General features: G+C 50.9%; 1 protein-coding gene across 3 annotated transcripts in view; it reads right to left on the reverse strand.

The window, feature by feature from the left end:
• The window catches only part of LOC139226546 (alpha-2-macroglobulin-like), a 209663-nt gene that overhangs the window by 71595 nt on the left and 117351 nt on the right, over positions 1–20717 (reverse strand). For all 3 annotated transcript variants that reach the window (XM_070857384.1, XM_070857386.1, XM_070857385.1), the window contains 7 exons: positions 20193–20420; positions 19358–19421; positions 4522–4661; positions 3706–3855; positions 2854–3000; positions 2270–2354; positions 1425–1548 (listed from right to left, as the gene is read on the reverse strand). In XM_070857384.1, coding sequence (XP_070713485.1) covers positions 1425–1548; positions 2270–2354; positions 2854–3000; positions 3706–3855; positions 4522–4661; positions 19358–19421; positions 20193–20420 — 938 coding nt within the window. The remainder of the gene's footprint in view (positions 1–1424; positions 1549–2269; positions 2355–2853; positions 3001–3705; positions 3856–4521; positions 4662–19357; positions 19422–20192; positions 20421–20717) is intronic.

Genomic DNA, 20717 nt, shown 5'->3' on the forward strand with positions numbered 1-20717 from the left:
GGCCGGCCTCCCATCTTCCACCCTAGTTTGTGTAATCTCTCCTCCTAACTTAACCCTTGGAGTCCAGGTACCATTCTGGTAAACCTACGCTGCACTCCCTCCAACGCCATATATATACTCTCTAAGGTGTGATGCCCAGAACAGCTCACAGTGCTCCAGGTGTGGGCTAACCAGGGTTTGTACAGCTGCAGCATAACTTCTACCCCCTGGTGTTCTGAGTCCTCCAGATATAAAGGCCAGCATTCCATTCGCATTTCAGATTATTTTCTGTACCTGTCCATGACATTTTAATGATCTCTGTATCTGGACCCACAAGTCTCTTTGGACCTGCACTGCTTCTAGCTTTGACACCAAGCTACAGAAGGAGCTGTCTGGACAGACAACCAAAAGCTTGGCCAAAGAAGTTGGGCCGGAGTTTTGGTTTTGCCGTTTCTGGGGTGAAAACGGAGGCGAGGCGGGAAAGGGGAAAGTTCCCGGCCAGGAATAGACGGCGCTCTGGGGAAAAATTTTCAGCATCGGGGCCCTGCGACAGGGTGAAGGGAGATGTGGGACCACTTTTGCGGCACAAAACTGGGAAGCTCGCCAAGTAGAGTTGCGGGGCCGGGAGTGCTCCGAGAGAGCGGAGGGGGGCGGGGGTGGGGGGGGACAACAAAAACGAAGAGAACAGACACCGGCACTTAGCCTTTCTGCACTTTACCCCGTCCCTGCCGCCGGCATGACTGGACCGCTCCGGTCACTGCGGGCTGAGTGCCACCTCAAAACCCAACACCAAGCTCGCGGCCGGAAGCAGGAGACCTCGCTGCCCCATTCCACGCCGCTCCTGGCGAGCCCCACAGCACAAAGGACCGGAAATCCAGCCCGCAGGTTATAAGGAGCATCTCAAAGCTAGCTTCTAGTTTTAAAATTCTCACCCCTAGTTTTTAAATCTCTCCATGGCCTCGCCCCTCCCTATCTCCTCCAACCCCACAACCCCCCGAGATCTCTGCACTCCTCCAAGTCTGGCCTCTTGTGCAACCCCACTATTTTCATGGCTCCACCATCAGCAGCTGTGCCTTTAACTGCCTGGGCCCTAAGCTCTGGAACTCCCTCTCTAAGCCTCTCCACCTCTCTTTCCTCCTTGAAGATGCTCCTTAAAATCTACTTCTTTGACCAAGTATCCTGATATCTCCTAATGTGGCCCGGTGATGAACTTTGACAGATATTCGCTTGTGTGAAGTGCCTTGGGATATTTTACTATGTTAAAGGTGCTATATAAATGCAAGTTGCTGACGCTGCTGTTTGTGAAAGGCAGGGTTTGATCCTCTGCCCAATTAGAGAGAGGACTTAGCCACCCAATCCCCCAGACGGTGAACGGGTAGAGCAACAGGCAACAATCGTTCCAAACTTGCGCTGTGTGAAGATGGAGATTAAATCAAGCAGCCTACCCAACTGGGATGAGATCCCAGATCCAAGTCTCCGGGAAGTATTCGCGGACCGCGGGGCCAAAATTCCCACTGGGTGCAGCGCTCACGGTTTGCATGCTCATTGTTTCCGGAATATGTGACATATCTGCAAGAGGTAACAAAGTTATTGTCGTGTGTCAAAGCTTCCAGAGAGAGAGAGGCGTAAGCAGTCCCACAGTTTGGGGGGTGAGGAGTCCCACAGTTTAGGGGGCGAGGGGTCCCACAGTTTGGGGGTGAGGGGTCCCACAGTTTGGAGGGTGAGGAGTCCCACAGTTTGGGGGGTGAGGAGTCCCACAGTTTGGGGGGTGAGGAGTCCCACAGTTTGGGGGGTGAGGGGTCTCACAGTTTGGGGGGTGAGGGGTCCCACAGTTTGGGGGGTGAGGAGTCCCACAGTTTGGTGGGTAAGGAGTCCCACAGTTTGGGGGGGTGAGGAGTCTCACAGTTTGGGGGGGTGAGGAGTCTCACAGTTTGGGGGGGTGAGGAGTCTCACAGTTTGGGGGGTGAGGAGTCCCACAGTTTGGTGGGTAAGGAGTCCCACAGTTTGGGGGGGTGAGGAGTCTCACAGTTTGGGGGGGTGAGGAGTCTCACAGTTTGGGGGGGTGAGGAGTCTCACAGTTTGGGGGGGTGAGGTGTCTCACAGTTTGGGGGGTGAGGAGTCCCACAGTTTGGGGGATGAGGGGTAACCCACAGTTTGGGGGTGAGGAGATGAACATCCCTATGTTCTGTTCAGTGCAGGTACTATTAGGGGCATACTTGTCCTCAGACTCCCGTAGATTGGGGAGGGGTTCATCAGGTCATGTCTCTGCTCCCGAACCCACATTCCTTACCGGAATTGTAGCGTGCGTCGTCCTGGAACTTGCATTCGACGGGAGCGTGATACTTGGTGTCTGACAGAATCTTCAGCCCCATGTCCTGAGGGAGAACAGACAGCATTGTTGGTGCCGGGAGAGGTGACATTGTCTGACTCAACCATTGATCGTTCAATCCTTCCGTACACACCTCCATCCTTCCCTCCTTCCATCTCGCCAGCCCTGTACCCCTCCCTCTTCAGTCCTCCACCACTCCCTCCATCTCTCTCTCTCTCTCTCATCCGTCACCAGCCCTCCCTCATCACTCCCTCCCACTCCAGCCCTCCCTCCCTCCCTCCCTCCCCTCCATGCATGCATTTATCCCTCCTTCGCTCCATTTTTTCATCCTTGGATCCACCCCTCCTTCCCACCCTCCATTCCTTTCCATTGTTCCATCCCTCCCCTCATCCATCCCCCTCTCTCTCTCTCCTCCCATCACTCTATCCTTGTATCTTTCTCCCTCACCATCTTTCCCTCTCTCTCGCTCTCTCTCTCTGTCTCCTGTCCTCCTCTCATCCCCCCTCGATGCCCAGACAGTGGCCAGATGTGGCATTGACAGGAACCTGAAGAAGTTGGGCGACATCTCCCAAGAGGTCGCGGCTGGCGTAGGGAAGCACCACGTTGCCCTCGGTGGTGCAGAACTGCGTGGGGGGTTCCCATACTCTGTAATAGTACCCACTGAGGTCATTGACCGGGAGCAAGGAGTAGACCTGGAGATAGAGAGACAAAGACATATCAACCGGCGGGAGACAGGAACATCCCGTGAGCGCACGCAAGATGGCTGTGGGTGGCTATTCTACAATGGAAGGATTTACGACCTCTCCAACCAGATCCAGCACATACCCCGCACCCCCGGGTGGGACCAGGAGCAGGAATCCAGGCAGATTCACCATACCCTCCCCTCCCTAACCCAGGGGTGACTGGACAGGAATTAGGAGCAGGAACCCAGGCTGATTCACCCCCTCCCTAACCCAGGGATCACTGGACAGGAATCAGGGGCAGGAACCCAGGTGATTCACCCCCTCCCTAACCCAGGGATCACTGGACAGGGATCAGGAGCAGGAACCCGGGCTGATTCACCCCCCTTCCTAACCCAGGGATCACTGGACAGGAATCAGGGGCAGGAACCCGGGCTGATTCACCCCCTCCCTAACCCAGGGGTGACTGGACAGGAATTAGGAGCAGGAACCCGGGCTGATTCACTCCCCTCCCTAACCCAGGGGTCACTGGACAGGGATCAGGAGCAGGAACCCGGGCTGATTCACCTCCTCCCTAACCCAGGGGTCACTGGGCCCAGTTGGTGGCCATCACGATCCCTTCCTGGGTATAAGTTCAGCTCAGTCAGCACAGGCCCTGGTTGGAGCCTGGGTCTTTCTTGCACCCGACGCTGGGGGGAGATGTGGTTTGTATCTTACACTGTTTCGGGACAATTCCTTCTCTGGCTCGAGGAGCAGAACACTGCGGTCGACGACTCGAAGCCCACAGAGAGAGCCTGCTGCAGCGTGGAGATCCAGACTGAGGTGGCTTCTGGGCAGGTCTTCAGGTACCGAAAACTGGAGCGACACCTGGAGTGTGGTGAAGGGAATGATCATCAGTAAAGGAGAGAGAATATGGTGAGAATCGGGAGAGAGAGAGAGAGAGAATTGGGGAGAGGGGAAATGGGGGAGAGAACTAGATAGAACAAAATCGGAGAGAGGGGGATCGTCAAGAAACAGATGGAAAACGGAGACAGAATGCAACAAATGAGAATCAGAGCAAGAGCTGGAGGGGGAGAGTGGGACAGAGCTGTGTCGGGGGGGGGGGGGGGAGGTGGGACAGAGCAGTGTCGGGGGGGGCGGGGGAGGTGGGACAGAGCAGTGTCGAGGAGGGGGGGAGAGGTGGGACAGAGCAGTGTCGGGGGGGCGGGGGGGGAGGTGGGACAGAGCAGTGCCGGGGGGGGGGGGGGGAGGTGGGACAGAGCAGTGTCGGGGGTGGGGGGGAGGTGGGACAGAGCAGTGTCGGGGGGGGGAGGTGGGACAGAGCAGTGTCGGGGGAGGGGAGGTGGGACAGAGCAGTGTCGGGGGGGGAGGTGGGACAGAACAGTGTCGGGGTGGGGGGGGGGGAGGTGGGACAGAGCAGTGTCGGGTGGGAGGAACAGAGCAGTGTCGGGGGGCGGGGGGGAGGTGGGACAGAGCAGTGTCGGGGGTGGGGGGGCGGGATCGAGGCCAGAATTGAAGTTGGAGTGTTGTCACCTTGTTGGGGAAGCATTTGGAGACTTCATACTTGGCGATGTCAGCAATGGTTTCTCCACCAGGCAGAACGGTGAAAACCAGGAGCCGGACGGCCGGAGCGACATCAGTGCTGATCGGCAGGGTGAGCTGGAACTCTCCTTCTGAACATGGGGTAAGAAAACAGGCTGAGTGACGGAGCAGGACATCACCCACCCCAGCACCAGGCTGTGCTTCTCTCCCTGTCCGTGTCACTCTCTCTCCCTCCCCAGTCTGTGTCACTCTCTCTCCCTCTCTCTCCAGTCTATGTCACCCTCTCTCTCTCTCCCCAGTCTGTCTCTCTCTCTCCCTTCACCAATCTGTCACTCTCTCTCTCTCCCTCCCCCAGTCTGTGTCACTCTCTCTCTCTATCTCCTCAGTCTCTCCCTCCCCCTGTCTATGTATCTCTCTCTCTCCCTCCCCCTGTCCGTGTCACTCTCTCTCTCTCCCTCCCCCAGTCTGTGTCACTCTCTCTCTCTTCCTCCCCCAGTCTGTGTGTGTGTCTTTCACTCTCCCTCTGTCCGTGTCACTCTCTCTCTCTCCCTCCACTAGTCTGTCACTCTCTCTCTCTCCCTCCCCCAGTCTGTGTCACTCTCTCGCTCTCCCTCCCCCAGTCTGTGTCACTCTCTCTCTCTCTCTCTCTCTCTCCCTCCCCTAGTCTGTTTTTCTCTCTCTCTCTCTGTCTCCTCCTGCCGTCCGTGTCACTCTCTCGCTCTCCCTCCACCAGTCTGTCACTCTCTCTTTCTCCCTCCCCCAGTCTGTGTATCTCTCTCTCTCTCTCTCTCTCTCCCCCCCCCGTCCATGTCACTCTCTCGCTTTCCCTCCACCAGTCTGTCACTCTCTCTCTCTTCCTCCCTCACCCAGTGTCTCTCTCTCTCCCTCAGTCTCTCCCGCTCTCTTCCTCCCTCAATCTCAATCTCTCTCCTGATGTAATGTATATATGCCTGGGTTTACCTGCCACCAGGGGGAGCAACCGTCAGAGGTCACTGGGTCACAGACACGCACGTGCAGCCCTTGTATATAAAGAAAGCCTCCATCTTTAATGCGGTATTCGAGAGCTAATAAAGTAGAGTCAGGTTGCACCTGATTGAGTTCACAGTACTAAGCCCATTCAGTTATTGCATACGCAACATTTGGCGACAAGGCACAATACGAACTTTCACACACAAAAAAAAAATGAGCACCATTGGAATCCTGGAGCGATTTGTGGAGGGAGAAGACTGGGAGGATTTTACCGATCGCCTCGACCAGTACTTCGTGGCCAACAAGATGGATGAAGACGCTGACGCAGTTATGTGCAGGGCGGTTTTCCTCACAGTTTGTGGTCCAAAAATCTATTAGCTCAAAGAATCTGCTCTCACCTGCACGTCCAATGGAAAAGACCTATGAGGAATTGTGTGCTCTGATTCGGGACCGTCTCAAACCTAAAGAAAGCATCATTATCTCGAGATATCGCTTTTACAAGCATGTTCGTTCTGAGGGCCAGGACGTGGTGGAATTTGTTGCTGACCCGAGACGTCTCGCTGGGCCGTGTAAGTTTGGAACCGGGTTGGAAGACACGCTGCGCGCGTCTTTGTAATAGGGATAAACCACGAGGTGATCCTGCAGAAGCTGCTGAGATGCTGGAGACGCTGGATCTGAGCAGGGCCATCACGATCGCCCAGGCTTGCCTGATCACAGTCGATAGTACAAAGCAGATATCCTCGCAGAGTCGAAACTCCATGGCAAGTACTGTGTACCAGATTGTGTCATCGGTTGGCAGAGCTGCACCTGGCAGGGCCTACCCGACTGTGTTTGTGAAACCTGTAGCTGCTCGAAGTCCGCCATTGGGCACGAATCTGATTTCACCCTGTTGGCGTTGTGGGGGCAATTATCGGCCTCATCAGTGCCATTTCAGACAGTATATTTGTAGAGGCTGTGCGAAAATGGGGCACCTTCAGCGGATGTGTCTGCAGCTCAGCAAGCGGGCTGCGACACACCACGTGGATGATGATGACCGATCCGGAGCGGATCCGGCAATGCAACCCAAGATACCCGAGGAGGAAGTGTACAGAGTACATTTGTTCCTGACAAAGTGCCAACCAATAATGATTGAAGTAAAATTGAACGGTGTGCCGGTATGTATGGAATTAGACACGGGTGCAAGTCAGTCAATTATGAGCCAGAGGACTTTCGAAAAGCTGTGGGACACCAAGGCCGTGAAACCCAAGCTGAGTGCAGTAAATGCAAAATTGCGTACCTGCACCAAAGAGCTCATACCAGTGATTGGCAGTGCAGCAGTCAAGGTGTCGTACGATGGGGCGGTTCATGATCTATCGCTGCGGATCGTTCCAGGCAATGGTCTGACGCTGTTCGGCAGGAGTTGGCTCAAAAAAATAAAGTGGACCTGGAACGATATTAAAGCTTTGTCATCGGTGGATAACGCTTCGTGTGCTCAAGTGCTGAGCAAATTTCCCTCGCTGTTTGAACCGGGCATTGGCAACTTCACGGGAGCCAAGGTGCAGATCCACCTGGACTCAGATGCAAGACCTGTCCATCACAAAGCCCGGGCAGTCCCGTACATGATGAGGGAGAAGGTCGAAATCGAACTGGACAGACTCCAATGTGAAGGGGTAATATCACTGGTCGAATTTAACGAATGGGCTAGTCCCATTTTACCTGTGCTGAAGAGTGATGGCACTGTCAGGATTTTTGGAGACTACAAGGTTACGTTCAACCGGGTTTCGAAACAGGATCAGTACCCATTACCAAAGGCTGATGACCTGTTTGCAACACTAGCCGGGGGAAAGTTGTTCACCAAATTGGATCTGACGTCGGCCTATATGACACAGGAACTTGTCGAATCATCGAGTAAACTTACGTGCATCAATACTCATAAAGGGCTGTTCATTTACAACAGGTGTCCTTTCGGTATTCACTCGACTGCAGCTGTCATGTATCTTTCATGGCTACTGTTGGTACCATATCAAGGTGTGCCACCAGAGGGCACAGCAGTGGGAGACTTGTAGGTTACATGTACAGTGTGCCTGGCCTAGTATAAAAGGCAGGCCACCAGGTGTGATCCTCACTTTGGAGTTAAAAGGACTAAGATCACTACAGTTCAAGTACAACACACTGCCTCATGGAGTCATTGTTAAAGCATCTAAGGACACAATAACTGGTGACGAGAATACGAACTTTCACGCGGAAATGGCTACCCTTGGTACGTTGCAGCAGTTTGCCGGTGGTGATGATTAGGACGCTTTTGTGGACAGGCTAGAACACTTTTTCACAGCAAATGGCCTGGCAGGAGACGACCCGGCCACACTGGCTGACAAGCGCCGAGCTATCCTGCTAACCAGTTGTGGGCCCACTGTCTATGGCCTAGTCAGGGACTTACTGGCACAAGCAAAGACAATGACCAAGTCGTACAAGGAGCTCGTAACCTGATCCAGGAGCAACTCAAGCCCAAGGAGAGCTTGCTCACAGCCAGACACCGGCTCTATACCCACCGACGGCCCGAAGGCCAGGAAGTCACGAAGTACGCTGCAGACCTCAGGATCCTGGCGGCACCGTGCGAGTTCGGCGACCACCTTAACGAAGCACTGTGGGACATTTTTGTCATTGGAATCGGCCGTGAGGGGCTTCTTCACAAGCTACTGTCTGCGGATACCACAGTCACGCTGCAGAAGGCCATCTCTGTGAGCCAGGCATTCATGACCTCGACCTGCGGCTCTAGGCAGATGTCTTACCCTCAGGACTCAAACCCGGCAGGTACTGTGCACAGAGTGGCGCAGTTGGACTGTAGAGCGCGAACACTCTCAGGGAAGAGAGAACAGGCCCCCGAGTCCCTTAACTCAGAGTCCGCTGAGGGGGGCTAATCGAGTAGCTCCATGCTGGCATTGCGGAGGGAATCACAGGGATCACCAGTGCTGCTTTAAAGATTAGGTTTGCAAAGGCTGTAGCACAAAGGGCCACCTCCAGCGAATGTGTAAGAAAAATAGGACTCACTGTGTCGATGAAGAGTCTGCAGATGGCCATGAATCCAACGTGGATTATGAATTGTTGGACAGAGAGTCAGCCCAGTCCCACGGGGAGGTACATAGCATGTTTAACTGCACCACCGAGTGTTCCCCGCTGAAGAATGAAGTCGAGATAGAGGGAAGTCCAGTCTTTATGGAAGTGGACACGGGGGCGAGCCAGTCAGTGATGAATCAAGGAGCCTTTGAGAGGCTATGGGACAATCCGGCTGAACACCCGAGTTGGCCCCGATTCAGGCAAAGCTGCGCACTTACACCAATGAAACCATCCCAGTCGTTGATAGTGTGAATGTAAAGGTACTCCATGATGGCGCAGTGCACAAGTTACCTCTGTGGATTGTTGCAGGTGATGGACCAACGCTATGCGGCAGAAGGTGGATGGAGAAGATCCAATGGAAGTGGAAAGATTTCACCTCTCCAGCGATCGATGTCCCCCGCGCTCAGAGGCAAAGCAAGCCCCCACCTGAGGGTGGACCCGGCACCAGAGAGCAGACCAGCACAGCACCTGAGGCACAGACCGCTCAGCACGACTGCATGGAGATGATCCAGCTGGGACGACCCAAACGCACCTTCCAGGCTCCAGTGGCAGGACTCAGGAGGGAGAAAATCGGATCCAGAAGCGACTTCACAACTGCGGAGGCAGATCCTGGGGAGCAGAGGATCGCTGCAGTGGACATAGAGGACGAAGAAAAGATGGCGCCCGCACCACGAGGCTGGAGACAAAGATGGCGGTGGCCAGACCACAAGGTGCAGCGCTGATGGAGCAACATGTGGCACCAAACGGAGAAGCGGATTGGGGTAAAGCAAGCAAGGCTCTCTTAAAGGAGGCCGGCAACCCAGTACAACTAAAGGGACAGTTCCACACAATTAAGCAATGTAACAAGAATTGTAAGTTGGAGACTAAAGGTGTAACGGATTATGTAAAGTGTGTAACTGACCATGTAAAGTGTGTAACTGATAATTGGAGCTGTATACATACAACCAGCGAGGAAAAGTCGTGCGATCATGATCGGACCCCTAGAGTGTCCATCATAAGTAAGGAAAAGCTGTGCGATGCAGGATTCCCACCACACGCAGCCAATGCAGCGGGCAGACACCCATCGGATGCACACAGGTCCAGCAGGCTACCCAATGTAGTAGCCTGCATCCCGGGGACCAGAGTCATGCAGCATGGAGTGTGGCTACAAGCAGCCAACACACACGAGCTGCAGAGCAAGCGACCTCAGCAGGGCAAAGGTACCGGTGGTGATACCATGCCCTGGGTCGGCTCCATCTCTCTCAGGCAACCGATGGCCCCAAAGGCCACAAGCCTGAAGGAGCAGACTGCACTAAGGTGTCGGGTCACCCGCCATTGTCTCCCCAGAGGAAACAAGCATCAGTCAGGATCTCAAACCAAGCGACGCTCAGACCAGCGAGTCAGCGGTTCCCTGTGCACTGCTAGACGACAGCTCCTCAGGGAGCAGCTAGGACAAAGCTAGGCTGCGGCACAAAGGGCCACCTCCAGCGAATGTGTAAGAAAAATAGGGCGTAGAAAAAGGACGGGGAGGTCACAGACATCTGTGAACCTGCCTGACGCTAGGAACCACGGCAACAGCCCCGAGTGCAGCCAAGCGAGCCAACCGGCTCCCCACTGCCAGCACCGGGCACTGAACCACCACAGGATTGTGGGGACACCACCCAGCAGCCCCGGAACTCGCTTGTCCTTACACGCCGGTCACCGCATCGACAGGGCACCTAACGCTCTTGTCGCACCACGGAAACATACAAAAAAAGAAATGCAAAACCCACTTACCTGAACTTGTAGGTACATGAATGCAGAGAATGGAGTGGTCAGGAACACACACACAGACAAACAGCAACCACCAGCACGCTACTGCAGCAAGTGCCCACCCAGGGTTGAGTCGGCCCGCTAGAGGTCTACCAGGCAGAACCCATATAAAGCTAAGCCCAGAGCATAAGTAATGCAGAGGTGATTTACACTGAGGGTTCAGGAGGGAGTGATGTCATATATCTTACCTGGCCACTGTTGGTGCCATATCAAGGTGTGCCACCAGAGGGCACAGCAGTGGGAGACTTGTAGGTTACCTGTACAGGTGTGCCTGGCCTAATATATGTAATGTCTGTAAGCTTGTAATGTTTGTAGCTCCACACTACGGATGCAGACGTATTATGTACTGCAATTGCACAGTTAATAATTAAACAGAACCAGGCAGATTTCCGGAGGCTTCCGAGAGAACTGCCTGCCATATAGGAAGCTGTGTGTGCTGTGTTCTGTGAATATATCACATTTGGCGATTGAGATGGGATTTTTCGAATGATTTAAAGCTTAAATTTTGTTGGTGAAGGTTTCAGCCAGCCGACAGAGAAACTTTGGAAGTTTCTGTCTTTGGAAAAAAGCTACAAAATCCGAGGTAAAATACAGCACACGGTGTGAACAACTAGAGGTTAAAATGGCAGGTGTAATCGGACATTTGGGGGAATATAGACACGACCGGGAACGTTTTAAAGCGTATGTGGATCGGTTAGAAATGTGTTTCATTGCAAATAACATAATCGAAGTTCCAGACAATGCAGTCCAGAACCGGGCTGTGTTGGAACGTAAGAGAGCGATCTTCTTATTGGAGGCGGGTCTGGCATTATATGACACTCTTGTGAATCTGCTTGTGCCTGACGAACCAAAGGACACAACGCTTAAAGAGATTTTAATGAAGCTGGAGCAGCATTATAACCCCAAACCGTTAGAAATTGCTGAAAGCGATCGTTTCTGGATTCGGAATCAAAAGGCTGATGAAAGTATCAGTGATTACATCATAGCATTAAAAAAGTTATCGATGCACTGTAATTTTGGAAACTTTCAAAACCGAGCATTACGGGATCGTTTTGTTTGTGGGGTGAAAAATGATGCGATCAGAAGGAAGTTATTGACGATGGATGACTTGACTTTTGTGATTGCTTGTCAGATAGCGAGGTCGATGGGCATGGCCGAACAATATTCCCGAGAATTAAATAATAATTATGGTCGTCAGTCAACTGAGGTAAATTACCTGCAGGTTCAAAGTAAAAGATGGTGGGGAATCAAAGTCTCAGAAACTGGAAATTCTAACAAAGCGTTGATGTCGTGCTATAAGTGCCTGGGACAACATATTGCTCAAAGTTGTCCATACGTGAAGGCAGAGTGTTTCTTCTGCAGAAAGACTGGGCATCTTGCGAAGGCATGCCGACTGAAGGGTAAACCAGTTTTTAAAGCTATGAGTCCAGCGTTCAAAGCTCTGAGTAGCAATCCCAAGAGACTACATAGCATGGAAGAACAACAACAGGACGAGGAGATGTTAGAGTTACATGTCATCAGGAGCACGAGGTTAATGGACAGCGATTCGGAAAGCATCAAAATCCACATAGATGTTGCGGGATTCAAGATACCAATGGAAATTGACACGGGTGCATCCGTGAGTGTAATACCGGAGTTACTATATCGCAACAAATGGCGTGATTTTCAACTGGAGAAATCCAAGATAGAGCTGCGAGGCTACTCGGGAGAGAAAATTCCTGTGGTAGGTCGTATCACCGTACTGGTGAAATATAAAGATCAATTTCAGAACTTGCCTTTAATAGTAGTGAAAGGAGACAAGTCTGCCTTACTAGGAAGAAATTGGTTGAGCTCACTGAAGCTGGATTGGAGTAAGATTTTCTGTGTGGAAGCGAGATTTTCATCAACGGATGAGGTTCGTAAGGAGTATCCAAAGGTGTTCTGCGAATCGGGCAGTCCGATCCAAGGCTTCAAGGCGAGTGTCAGGGTACGCTAGATCAGTTTACTACAATCCACGTTCCGTACCAAGGAGAAAGTTGAGCAAGAACTCAAAAGACTAGAGACTGAGAACATTATTTGTAAGATAGATCGATGTAATTGGGCTACACCCATTGTTGTTGTACCTAAGTCCAATGGTAAGGTAAGATTGTGTGGTGATTATAAAGTAACCGTAAACCAGGTTCTAGAGGGTAATGTCCCCAATACATTGCCGAATATAGAAGATTTGTTCACAACACTGACAGTTGGTCAGATCTTCTCAAAACTGGATCTTACGAATGCCTACTTACAGCTTGAACTAGATGAGGAGTCCAAGTCATGTTTGACTATAAATACTCATCTAGGCCTATATCAATTTAATAGGCTACCGTTTGGAGTGTCTTCCGCCCCTGCCATATTCCAAGGGGTGATGAACCAGAGTTTGCAAGGTAAAAAGAGGTAGTATGTTATTTGGATGACATACTAATTTCAGCACCAAATAGGCAAATTCATAATAACATATTGAATGAAGTCCTCAAATGGCTAGAGATGAACAGAGTATGAGTGTCTGCTCGTAAGTGTGAGTTATTTAAAAACTCAGTGGAGTACTTAGGGTACAGAGTAGACAAAGATGGTTTACACCCAACCATGGAAAAATTGGATGCGATCAGAAATGCACCCACTCCCAGGAATGTCACTGAACTTCATTCATTTTTGGGTCTTTTGAACTATTATGAGAAGTTCCTACCAAATTTGGCTACAGTATTACATCCACTGAATGAACTTTTGAAAAAACAGGTCCATTGGAAGTGGTCAAAAGAATGCGATACAGCATTCAAGAAATATAAAAGCAAATTGGTAGAGAGCACCATGTTAGTTCACTATGACATATCTAAGGTGATTAAGCTAGCATGTGATGCCTCTCCATATGGAGTTGGGGCAGTAATCTCTCATGTATTAAGTAGTGGGGAGGAGAGACCAATTGCTTTTGCTTCACACACTCTTAGTGTCAGACAGAGTAATTATGCGCAAATTGAAAGGGAAGCTTTGGCATTAATTTTTGGGGTCAAGAATTTTCACAAATACTTGTATGGTCGTAAGTTTACCATCGTTACGGACCATAAGCCCCAAACAGAAATCCTCCATCCAAAGTCCCCAGTTCCAACATTAGCTGCAGCCCGAATGCAGAGATGGGCTTTGATTTTGTCAGCATATACATACGATATTGAATACAGACGATCAGCTGATCACAGTAATGCTGATGCAATGTCTAGATTGCCTTCCCCATCACAAGTTACACCCGATAGGGAAGAAGTGTTTTATTTTTCAGACATTGATGAACTGCCAGTCACAGCTGAAGAGATTGTTAGAGCAACCAAACGTGACCCAGTGATGTCAAAGGTGTATGAGTATATTGCAAATGGATGGCCAAACCAGGTAACAGACAAAGATACACATCTATTCTTCATTCGTAGAAATGAATTATCAGTCGATAAAGATTGAATCATGTGGGGTGCAAGAGTGGTTATACCATATAAATTCAGGTCCAAATTATTAGGAGATCTCCATGACCACACCTGGGAATGTGCTTGACCAAGAGTTTGTCACGCAGTTATTTATGGTGGCCAGGTCTCGATAAAGATATAGAGTACATTGTGAGTCAGTGTACGACATGTCAATCGGTAAGCAAGCAACCACCACCAGTACCATTACAGCCATGGAAATGGCCTCCCAAGGTGTGGCAAAGGCTACATATTGATTTTGCTGAGTTGGAAGGACAACAATTGTTCATTGTGGTTGATAAGCCATTTGAAGTCGGTTGAGGTATTGCCAATGTGGAAAATAACAAGTAAAACATTGGACATTTTACGACAATTATTTTCTTCAATTGGCCTCCCTGAAGAAATTGTTTCGGATAATGGACCACAATTTCATTCAGAAGAATTTGCACAATTCACGAGCAAAAATGATGTGAAACACACCAAGGTTCCACCATACCATCCTGCTTCAAATGGTGCAGCAGAGCGCACTGTACAAATTGTAAAACGTACCCTCATAAAACAAATGTTAGATCCAAATCCAAGAAAACGACAGTTGTCATTGGATCACAAATTGGCTAATTTTTTGATTACATATCGAAATACTCCTCATACAACTACTGGTATAATACCAGCAGAGTTGTTTCTCAAACGACAGCCATGAACCAGATTCTCATTGTTAAAGCCAAATTTGGCACAGTCTGTAGAAGAGACACAATTAAGACAGAAAGAGAATCATGATAAAGGTAGAGTAAAAGAGAGAAGTGTGAAATTAAACCAGAAGGTGAGAGTGAAGAACCATCACCATATATGGTTAAAGTGGTTACCAGGAAGAATGGTGAAGATTTGTGGTCCTCGCACATATTTGCGAAAGATGTTTGATAATGGACATGTTAGGTTCATATTGATTATATTTTACCTACAGACATGGAAGGAGTTGAACGTGGGAATGATTCAATTGTTTCTGACTCATCAGATAGTTTTGATACACCAGTAGCAAATCCTAAATCCAATGTACTGGAAACAAATCCAGGAGAGAATCAGAATGAAAGTCTGAGTCTGAGTCAGGAAAACAAAGAGCCTGAAGTTAGAGTGAGTTCTAATGAAAATCAAGGAAATTCCATGGAGGAAAACATTATTCAGGATGAGCCTCGAATGTGTTTAGATTCGACACCATGTTTGGAAGGTTCTGTTCGAGAGCGAAGGTATCCTCTTCGAAACAGAAAACAAGTGGTAAAGTTAAATTTGTAAATCTGGAAAAAAATAAGTTTATATCCTGTGTTATGTATAAACATGGAAGTTATGTATGATGTTTGTTATAATAACTTCTTCATTAAGGAGGGAGAAGTGTAATGTCTGTCAGCTTGTAATGTTTGTAGCTCCACACTATGGATGTGGACATATTGTGTACTGCAATTGCACAGTTAATAATTAAACAGAGCCAGGCAAATTTCCGGAGGCTTCTGAGAGAGCTGTGTGTGCTTGTGCTCTGTGAATATATCACAGTATAAAAGGCAGGCCACCAGGTGTGATCCTCACTCTGGAGTTAACTAACAAAGGACTAAAGTCACTACAGTTCAAGTACAACACACTGCCTCATGGAGTCATTGTTAGAGCATTTAAGGACCCAATAGCAGCCATATTTCAGAGAAACATAGAGAGTTTACTGAAGTCTGTCCCTAGAACCGTGGTGTTCCAAGACGACATTCTGGTCACAGGTTATGACACTGCCGAACACCTGCACAACCTGGAAGAGATTTTACGTCGTCTGGACAAAGTGGGGCTCAGGCTGAAACGTTCAAAGAGCATCTTTATGCCATTGGAATTCAAATTCCTGGAAGGAAGATTGCTGTAGACGGCATCAGGCCTACAGACTCGAAAACAGAGGCCATCAAAAATGCACCCAGACCCCAGAACGTTGAGCAGCTGTGTTTGTTCCTTGGTCTTCTCAACTACTTCAGTAATTCCTTACCTAAATTGAGCACATTATTAGAGCCACTGCACATGCTGCTCAGAAAAGGTGACAACTGGGTTTGGGGTGTATCTCAAGACAGGGCCTTCGAGAAGGCTAGAAATCTGCTTTGTTCCAACAAATTGCTGGTACATTATGACCCATGCAAGCATTTAGTATTGGCCTGTGACACTTCATCACATGGGGCAAACTGCAACCCATTGCGTACGCGTCGAGAAGCATGTCTAAAGCGGAAAGAGCTGATGGCAAGGTAGAGACAGAAGCTTTAGCCTGCGTATATGGGGTTAAAAAGATGCACCAGTATCTGGGCTTCGTTTCAAGCTTGAAACCGATCACAAGCCGCTCATTTCTTTGTTTTCAGAGCATTATCTACCTATGATTATGACATTCGCCATAGACCTGGCACCGAGAATTGTGCCGATGCATTGAGCCGTTTACTGTTGCCCACGCCAGAGGTGGAGATGCCACAGCCCACAGATCTATTGTTGGCCATGGATGGCTTTGAGAGTGAAGGGTCGCCTGTCACTGCTCAACAAGTTAGGACCTGGACCAGCCAGGATCCGATCTTATTGGTTGTAAAACGTTGTGGCCTTTGTGGTGATTGGTCGGCCATTCCCAGGGAAGTGTGTGATGAGACTAAACCTTACAACCGTCGCAAAGACGAACTACCCATTCAATCTGATTGTTTGCTATGGGGTAATCATGTTGTTATGCCCAAGAAAGGCAGGGAGAGATTTGTACGGGATTTACACAGTACCCATCCCGGTATTGTGATGATGAAGGCCATTGCCAGGTCTCAGGTTTGGTGGCCTGGCATTGACTCTGATTTGGAGTCATGTGTGCATCAGTGCAACACTTGCATGCAGTTAAGCAATGCACCATGGAATCTCCGCTAAGTCTGTGGTCGTGGCCATCCAAACCATGGTCGAGGATCCACATCGACTATGCAGGTCGTTTCCTGGGCAAAATGGTTTTGGTGGTGGTGGATGCGTATTCAAAATGGATAGAATGTGTAATCATGTCATCCAGCACATCCACAGCCACCACTGAGAGCCTTCGTGCCATGTTGGCCACTCAGCGTCTGCCCAGCATCGTTGTGAGCGACAACGGATCGTGCTTCACGAGTTTGGAGTTTCAAGAGTTTATGAGACTCAATGGTATCAAGCACGTAAGGTCAGCACCATTCAAACCCGCGTCCAATAGTCAAGCGGAGTGGGCCGTACAAACCATCATGCAGAGCCTGAAATGCGTAACTCACGGTTCTTTGCAGACTCGCTCGTCATGCATACTGCTTAGTTACAGGACAACACCCCACACGCTTACCGGGGTCCCCCCTGCTGATGAAGAGAGGTCTCAAGACCAGGCTCTCGCTTGTCCACCCTGATCTTAACGACCTTGTCGAAAACAGACATCAACATCAGCAGTGGAATCATGATCGCACTACCGTGTCACGTGACATCTCTATTAATGATCCTGTGTATATACTAAATTATGGTCAAGGCCCCAAGTGGGTCACTGGCACTGTTACAACCAAGGAGGGTAACAGGGTGCTTATTGTCAGGCTCATTAATGGGCAAACATGCAGGAGGCACATTGATCAGACGAAATTGCGGCACACAGACGAACCAGAACAACTTGAAGAAGACACCATCATGACCAACCGATTCATATTCAGCCATCAGAAGACCCTGCTGTTGTCAATGAATCTGGACCTTCAATCCCCAACATGGACACTGCCACTCCCATTAGATCGGCTACCCAGCCTCAAGTCATGAATGACTCGGAGAGCTCACCCCGATCTGGAATTGAACTGAGACGATCAACTAGGGAGCAGAAAGCCCGGGACCATTTCAATTTGTAAATAGGACTGATACCAAGATCTTGGGGGGGAATGATGTGATGTATGTATGCCCAGGTTTACCTGCCACCAGGGGGAGCGACCTTCAGAGGTCATTGGGCCACAGACACACACGTGCAGCACTTGTATATAAAGAAAGCCTCCATGTTTAATCTGGTATTCGAGAGCTAATAAAGTAGTCAGGTCGCACCTGATTGGGTTCATGGTACTGAGCCCATTGAGTTATTGCATACGCAACACCCTCAATCTCTCTCTTCCCGCCTGCACCCGCCCCCCGCCCCCCCCATTCAATCTCTCTCTGTCCCCCAGTCTCTCTCTCTCTCGCTCTCTCTCCCTCCCTCAATCTCTCTCTCTCGCTTTCTCTCCCTCAATCTCTCCTTCCCCCTCAAGCTCTCTCTCTCTCTCTCTCTCCCGCCTGGTCTCTCACTCTCTCTCCCTCCCTCAATCTCTTCCCCCTCAATCTCTCTCTCTCCCTCCCCCCTCAGTCTCTCTCGCTCACTTACCCCTCAGTCTCTCTCTCTCTTTCCCCCTTCCCCAGTCTCTCTCTCTCTCTCTCTCCCTCCCTCAGTCTCTCTCACTCTCCCTCCCTCAGTCTCTCTCTCTCTCTCTCCCTCAGTCTCTCTCTCTCTCCCTCCCTCAGTCTCTCTCTCTCTCCTTCCTTCAGTTTTTCTCTCTCTCCTTCCTCCCCAGTCTCTCACCCTCTCTCCCTCCCCAGTCTCTCTCTCCCCCTCCCCAGTCTCTCTCTCCCCCTCACTCTGTCTCTCTCTCACTCCCTCCCTCAGACTCTCTCTCTCTCCCTCCTTCAGTTTCTCTCTTTCTCTCTCTCTCCCTCCCTCCCTCCCCAGTCTCTCTCTCTCTCCCTCCCTCCCCAGTCTCTCTCTCGCTCCCTCCCCAGTCTCTCTCTCTCTCTCTCTCTCTCCCTCCCCAGTCTATCTCTCCCTCCCTCCCCAGTCTCTCTCTCTCTCTACCTCCCTCCCCCGTCTCTCTCTCTCCCTCCCTCCCCAGTCTCTCTCTCTTGCTCTCTCTCCCTCCCTCCCCAGTCTCTCTCCCTGCCTCCCTCCCCAATCTCTCTCCCTGCCTCCCTCCCTCCCCAGTCTCTCTCCCTCTCTCCCTCCTCAGTCTCTCTCTCTCCCCCTCCCCAGTCTCTCTCTCTCTCTCCCTCACCAGTCTCTCTCTTTCTCCCCCTCCCCAGTCTCTCTCTTTCTCCCCAGTCTCTCTCTCTCTTTCTCTCCCTCCCCAGTCTCTCTCTCTCCCCAGTCTCCCTCTCTCCCTCCCCAGTCTCTCTCTCTCTCTCTCTCCCTCCCTCCCCAGTCTCCCTCTCTCTCTCCCTCCCCAGTCTCTCTCCCCCTCGTCTCTCTCTCTCCCTCCCTCCCCAGTCTCTCTCTCTCTCCCCCTCCCCAGTCTCGCTCTCTCTCTCTCTCTCTCCCTCCCCAGTCTCTCTCCCTCCCTCCCCAGTCTCTCTCTCTCTCTCCCTCCCCAGTCTCTCTCCCTCAGTTCTCTGTCACCAACACTCTCTCTGTCTGGACTCACAGGTGGAGAATGGGGCGTCTGAGACCTGGGCCCCCAACGAGAGTGAGTGGGGGAACATTTGGGAAGCAAGGTGCAGGTTTAAAGACTTCGTAAGGTCTTAGTAGACAATCAAGTTCAAACCTTCAGAGCCTCCAACAGAGATCGATTTTTTCTCAAAGGTCACGATCAGTCCCTTTGCCATCACCTGGGGAAGAAAGAGAGTGGGATAATTAACAGAGAAATTCAGTGGTCAGGGATAGGGTCAGAGGACAGGGGTCAGGTCAGAGGATAGGACTCAGGGAGAGGGTCAGAGGACAGGGTCAAAGGACAGGGCTCAGGGAGAGGGTCAGAGGACAGGGCTCAGGGAGAGGGTCAGAGAACAGGGATCAAGGAGAGGGTCAGAAGAGAGGGGTCAGGGAGAGGGTCAGAGGACAGGGGAAAGGGTCAGAGGACAGGGGAAAGGGGTCAGGGAGAGGGTCAGAGGACAGGGGAAAGGGAGAGGGTCTGAGGACTGGGGTCAGGGAGAGGGTCAGACGACAGGGGTCAGGGAGAGGGTCAGAGGACAGGGGTCAGGGAGAGGATCAGAGGACAGGGGAAAGGGAGAGGGTCAGAGGACAGGGGAAAGGGAGAGGGTCAGAGGACAGGGGAAAGGGAGAGGGTCAGAGGACAGGGGAAAGGGAGAGGGTCAGAGGACAGGGGAAGGGGAGAGGGTCAGAGGATAAGACTGGGTTGGGGCAAGGGTCAGGGCAGAGAGGAGAGGATCAGAACAGAAAGAAGAGGGTTAGGGGACAGATGAGAGGGTCAGAGGTCAGGGGAAGGTGAGAGGGTCAAGGGACAAAGGAGGGGGAGAGGATCACAGGCCAGGCTGAGAATGGAGCCATTTGTTGCTGTGTGTGCAGTGTGTGTGTTGAGGAGTGGGGCTCGGTCCCACACCGGGGATGATGGCGTAGCTCTGGGACCAGCAACACTTGCTCACCAGATAGGATACATCCATGTCAAGCTTTTCCCTGTCAGGAAGCCCCTTGATGATGTAGTCCACCTTCACCTCAAGCTCCGTATCACAGAGGAGCTCCTGCCGATGCTTCCTGATGGAGAGGAAGCTGTTGGACTGGGAATAGAAAGGCTTGGCCTGGTGTTGAGCCGATTCATGGTGGGGCAACCTGTTCCGATAACTGTAGTCTTCGTGACTGATCTGATAAATGGCCTACGGAGAGCAAGAGGAGACACAAGTCAGCAAACCCCAGTCTCCATCCAGAGAGAAACAACCCATTGTTCCTAAAATTTCCCCAAGTTCATCCACACTCATTGTACGCTTCCTTCCTGGACTTCATTCCACCTGTTGGCTTCTCTCCCTCTGTAAAGTCCTTACTCTACAACATGAAACCACACGAGACACCTTCTGGGGAGCATGTCACTCTGTGACCTTAACTCTTTATTCACAGGACTCCAAAGACGATGACCCTGCATGGGACCTCCCTTTTTAATGCCTGTGTGATCAGCT

The sequence above is a fragment of the Pristiophorus japonicus genome, chromosome 16, assembly GCF_044704955.1.
Source record: "Pristiophorus japonicus isolate sPriJap1 chromosome 16, sPriJap1.hap1, whole genome shotgun sequence".
Classification (NCBI taxonomy): domain Eukaryota; kingdom Metazoa; phylum Chordata; class Chondrichthyes; family Pristiophoridae; genus Pristiophorus; species Pristiophorus japonicus.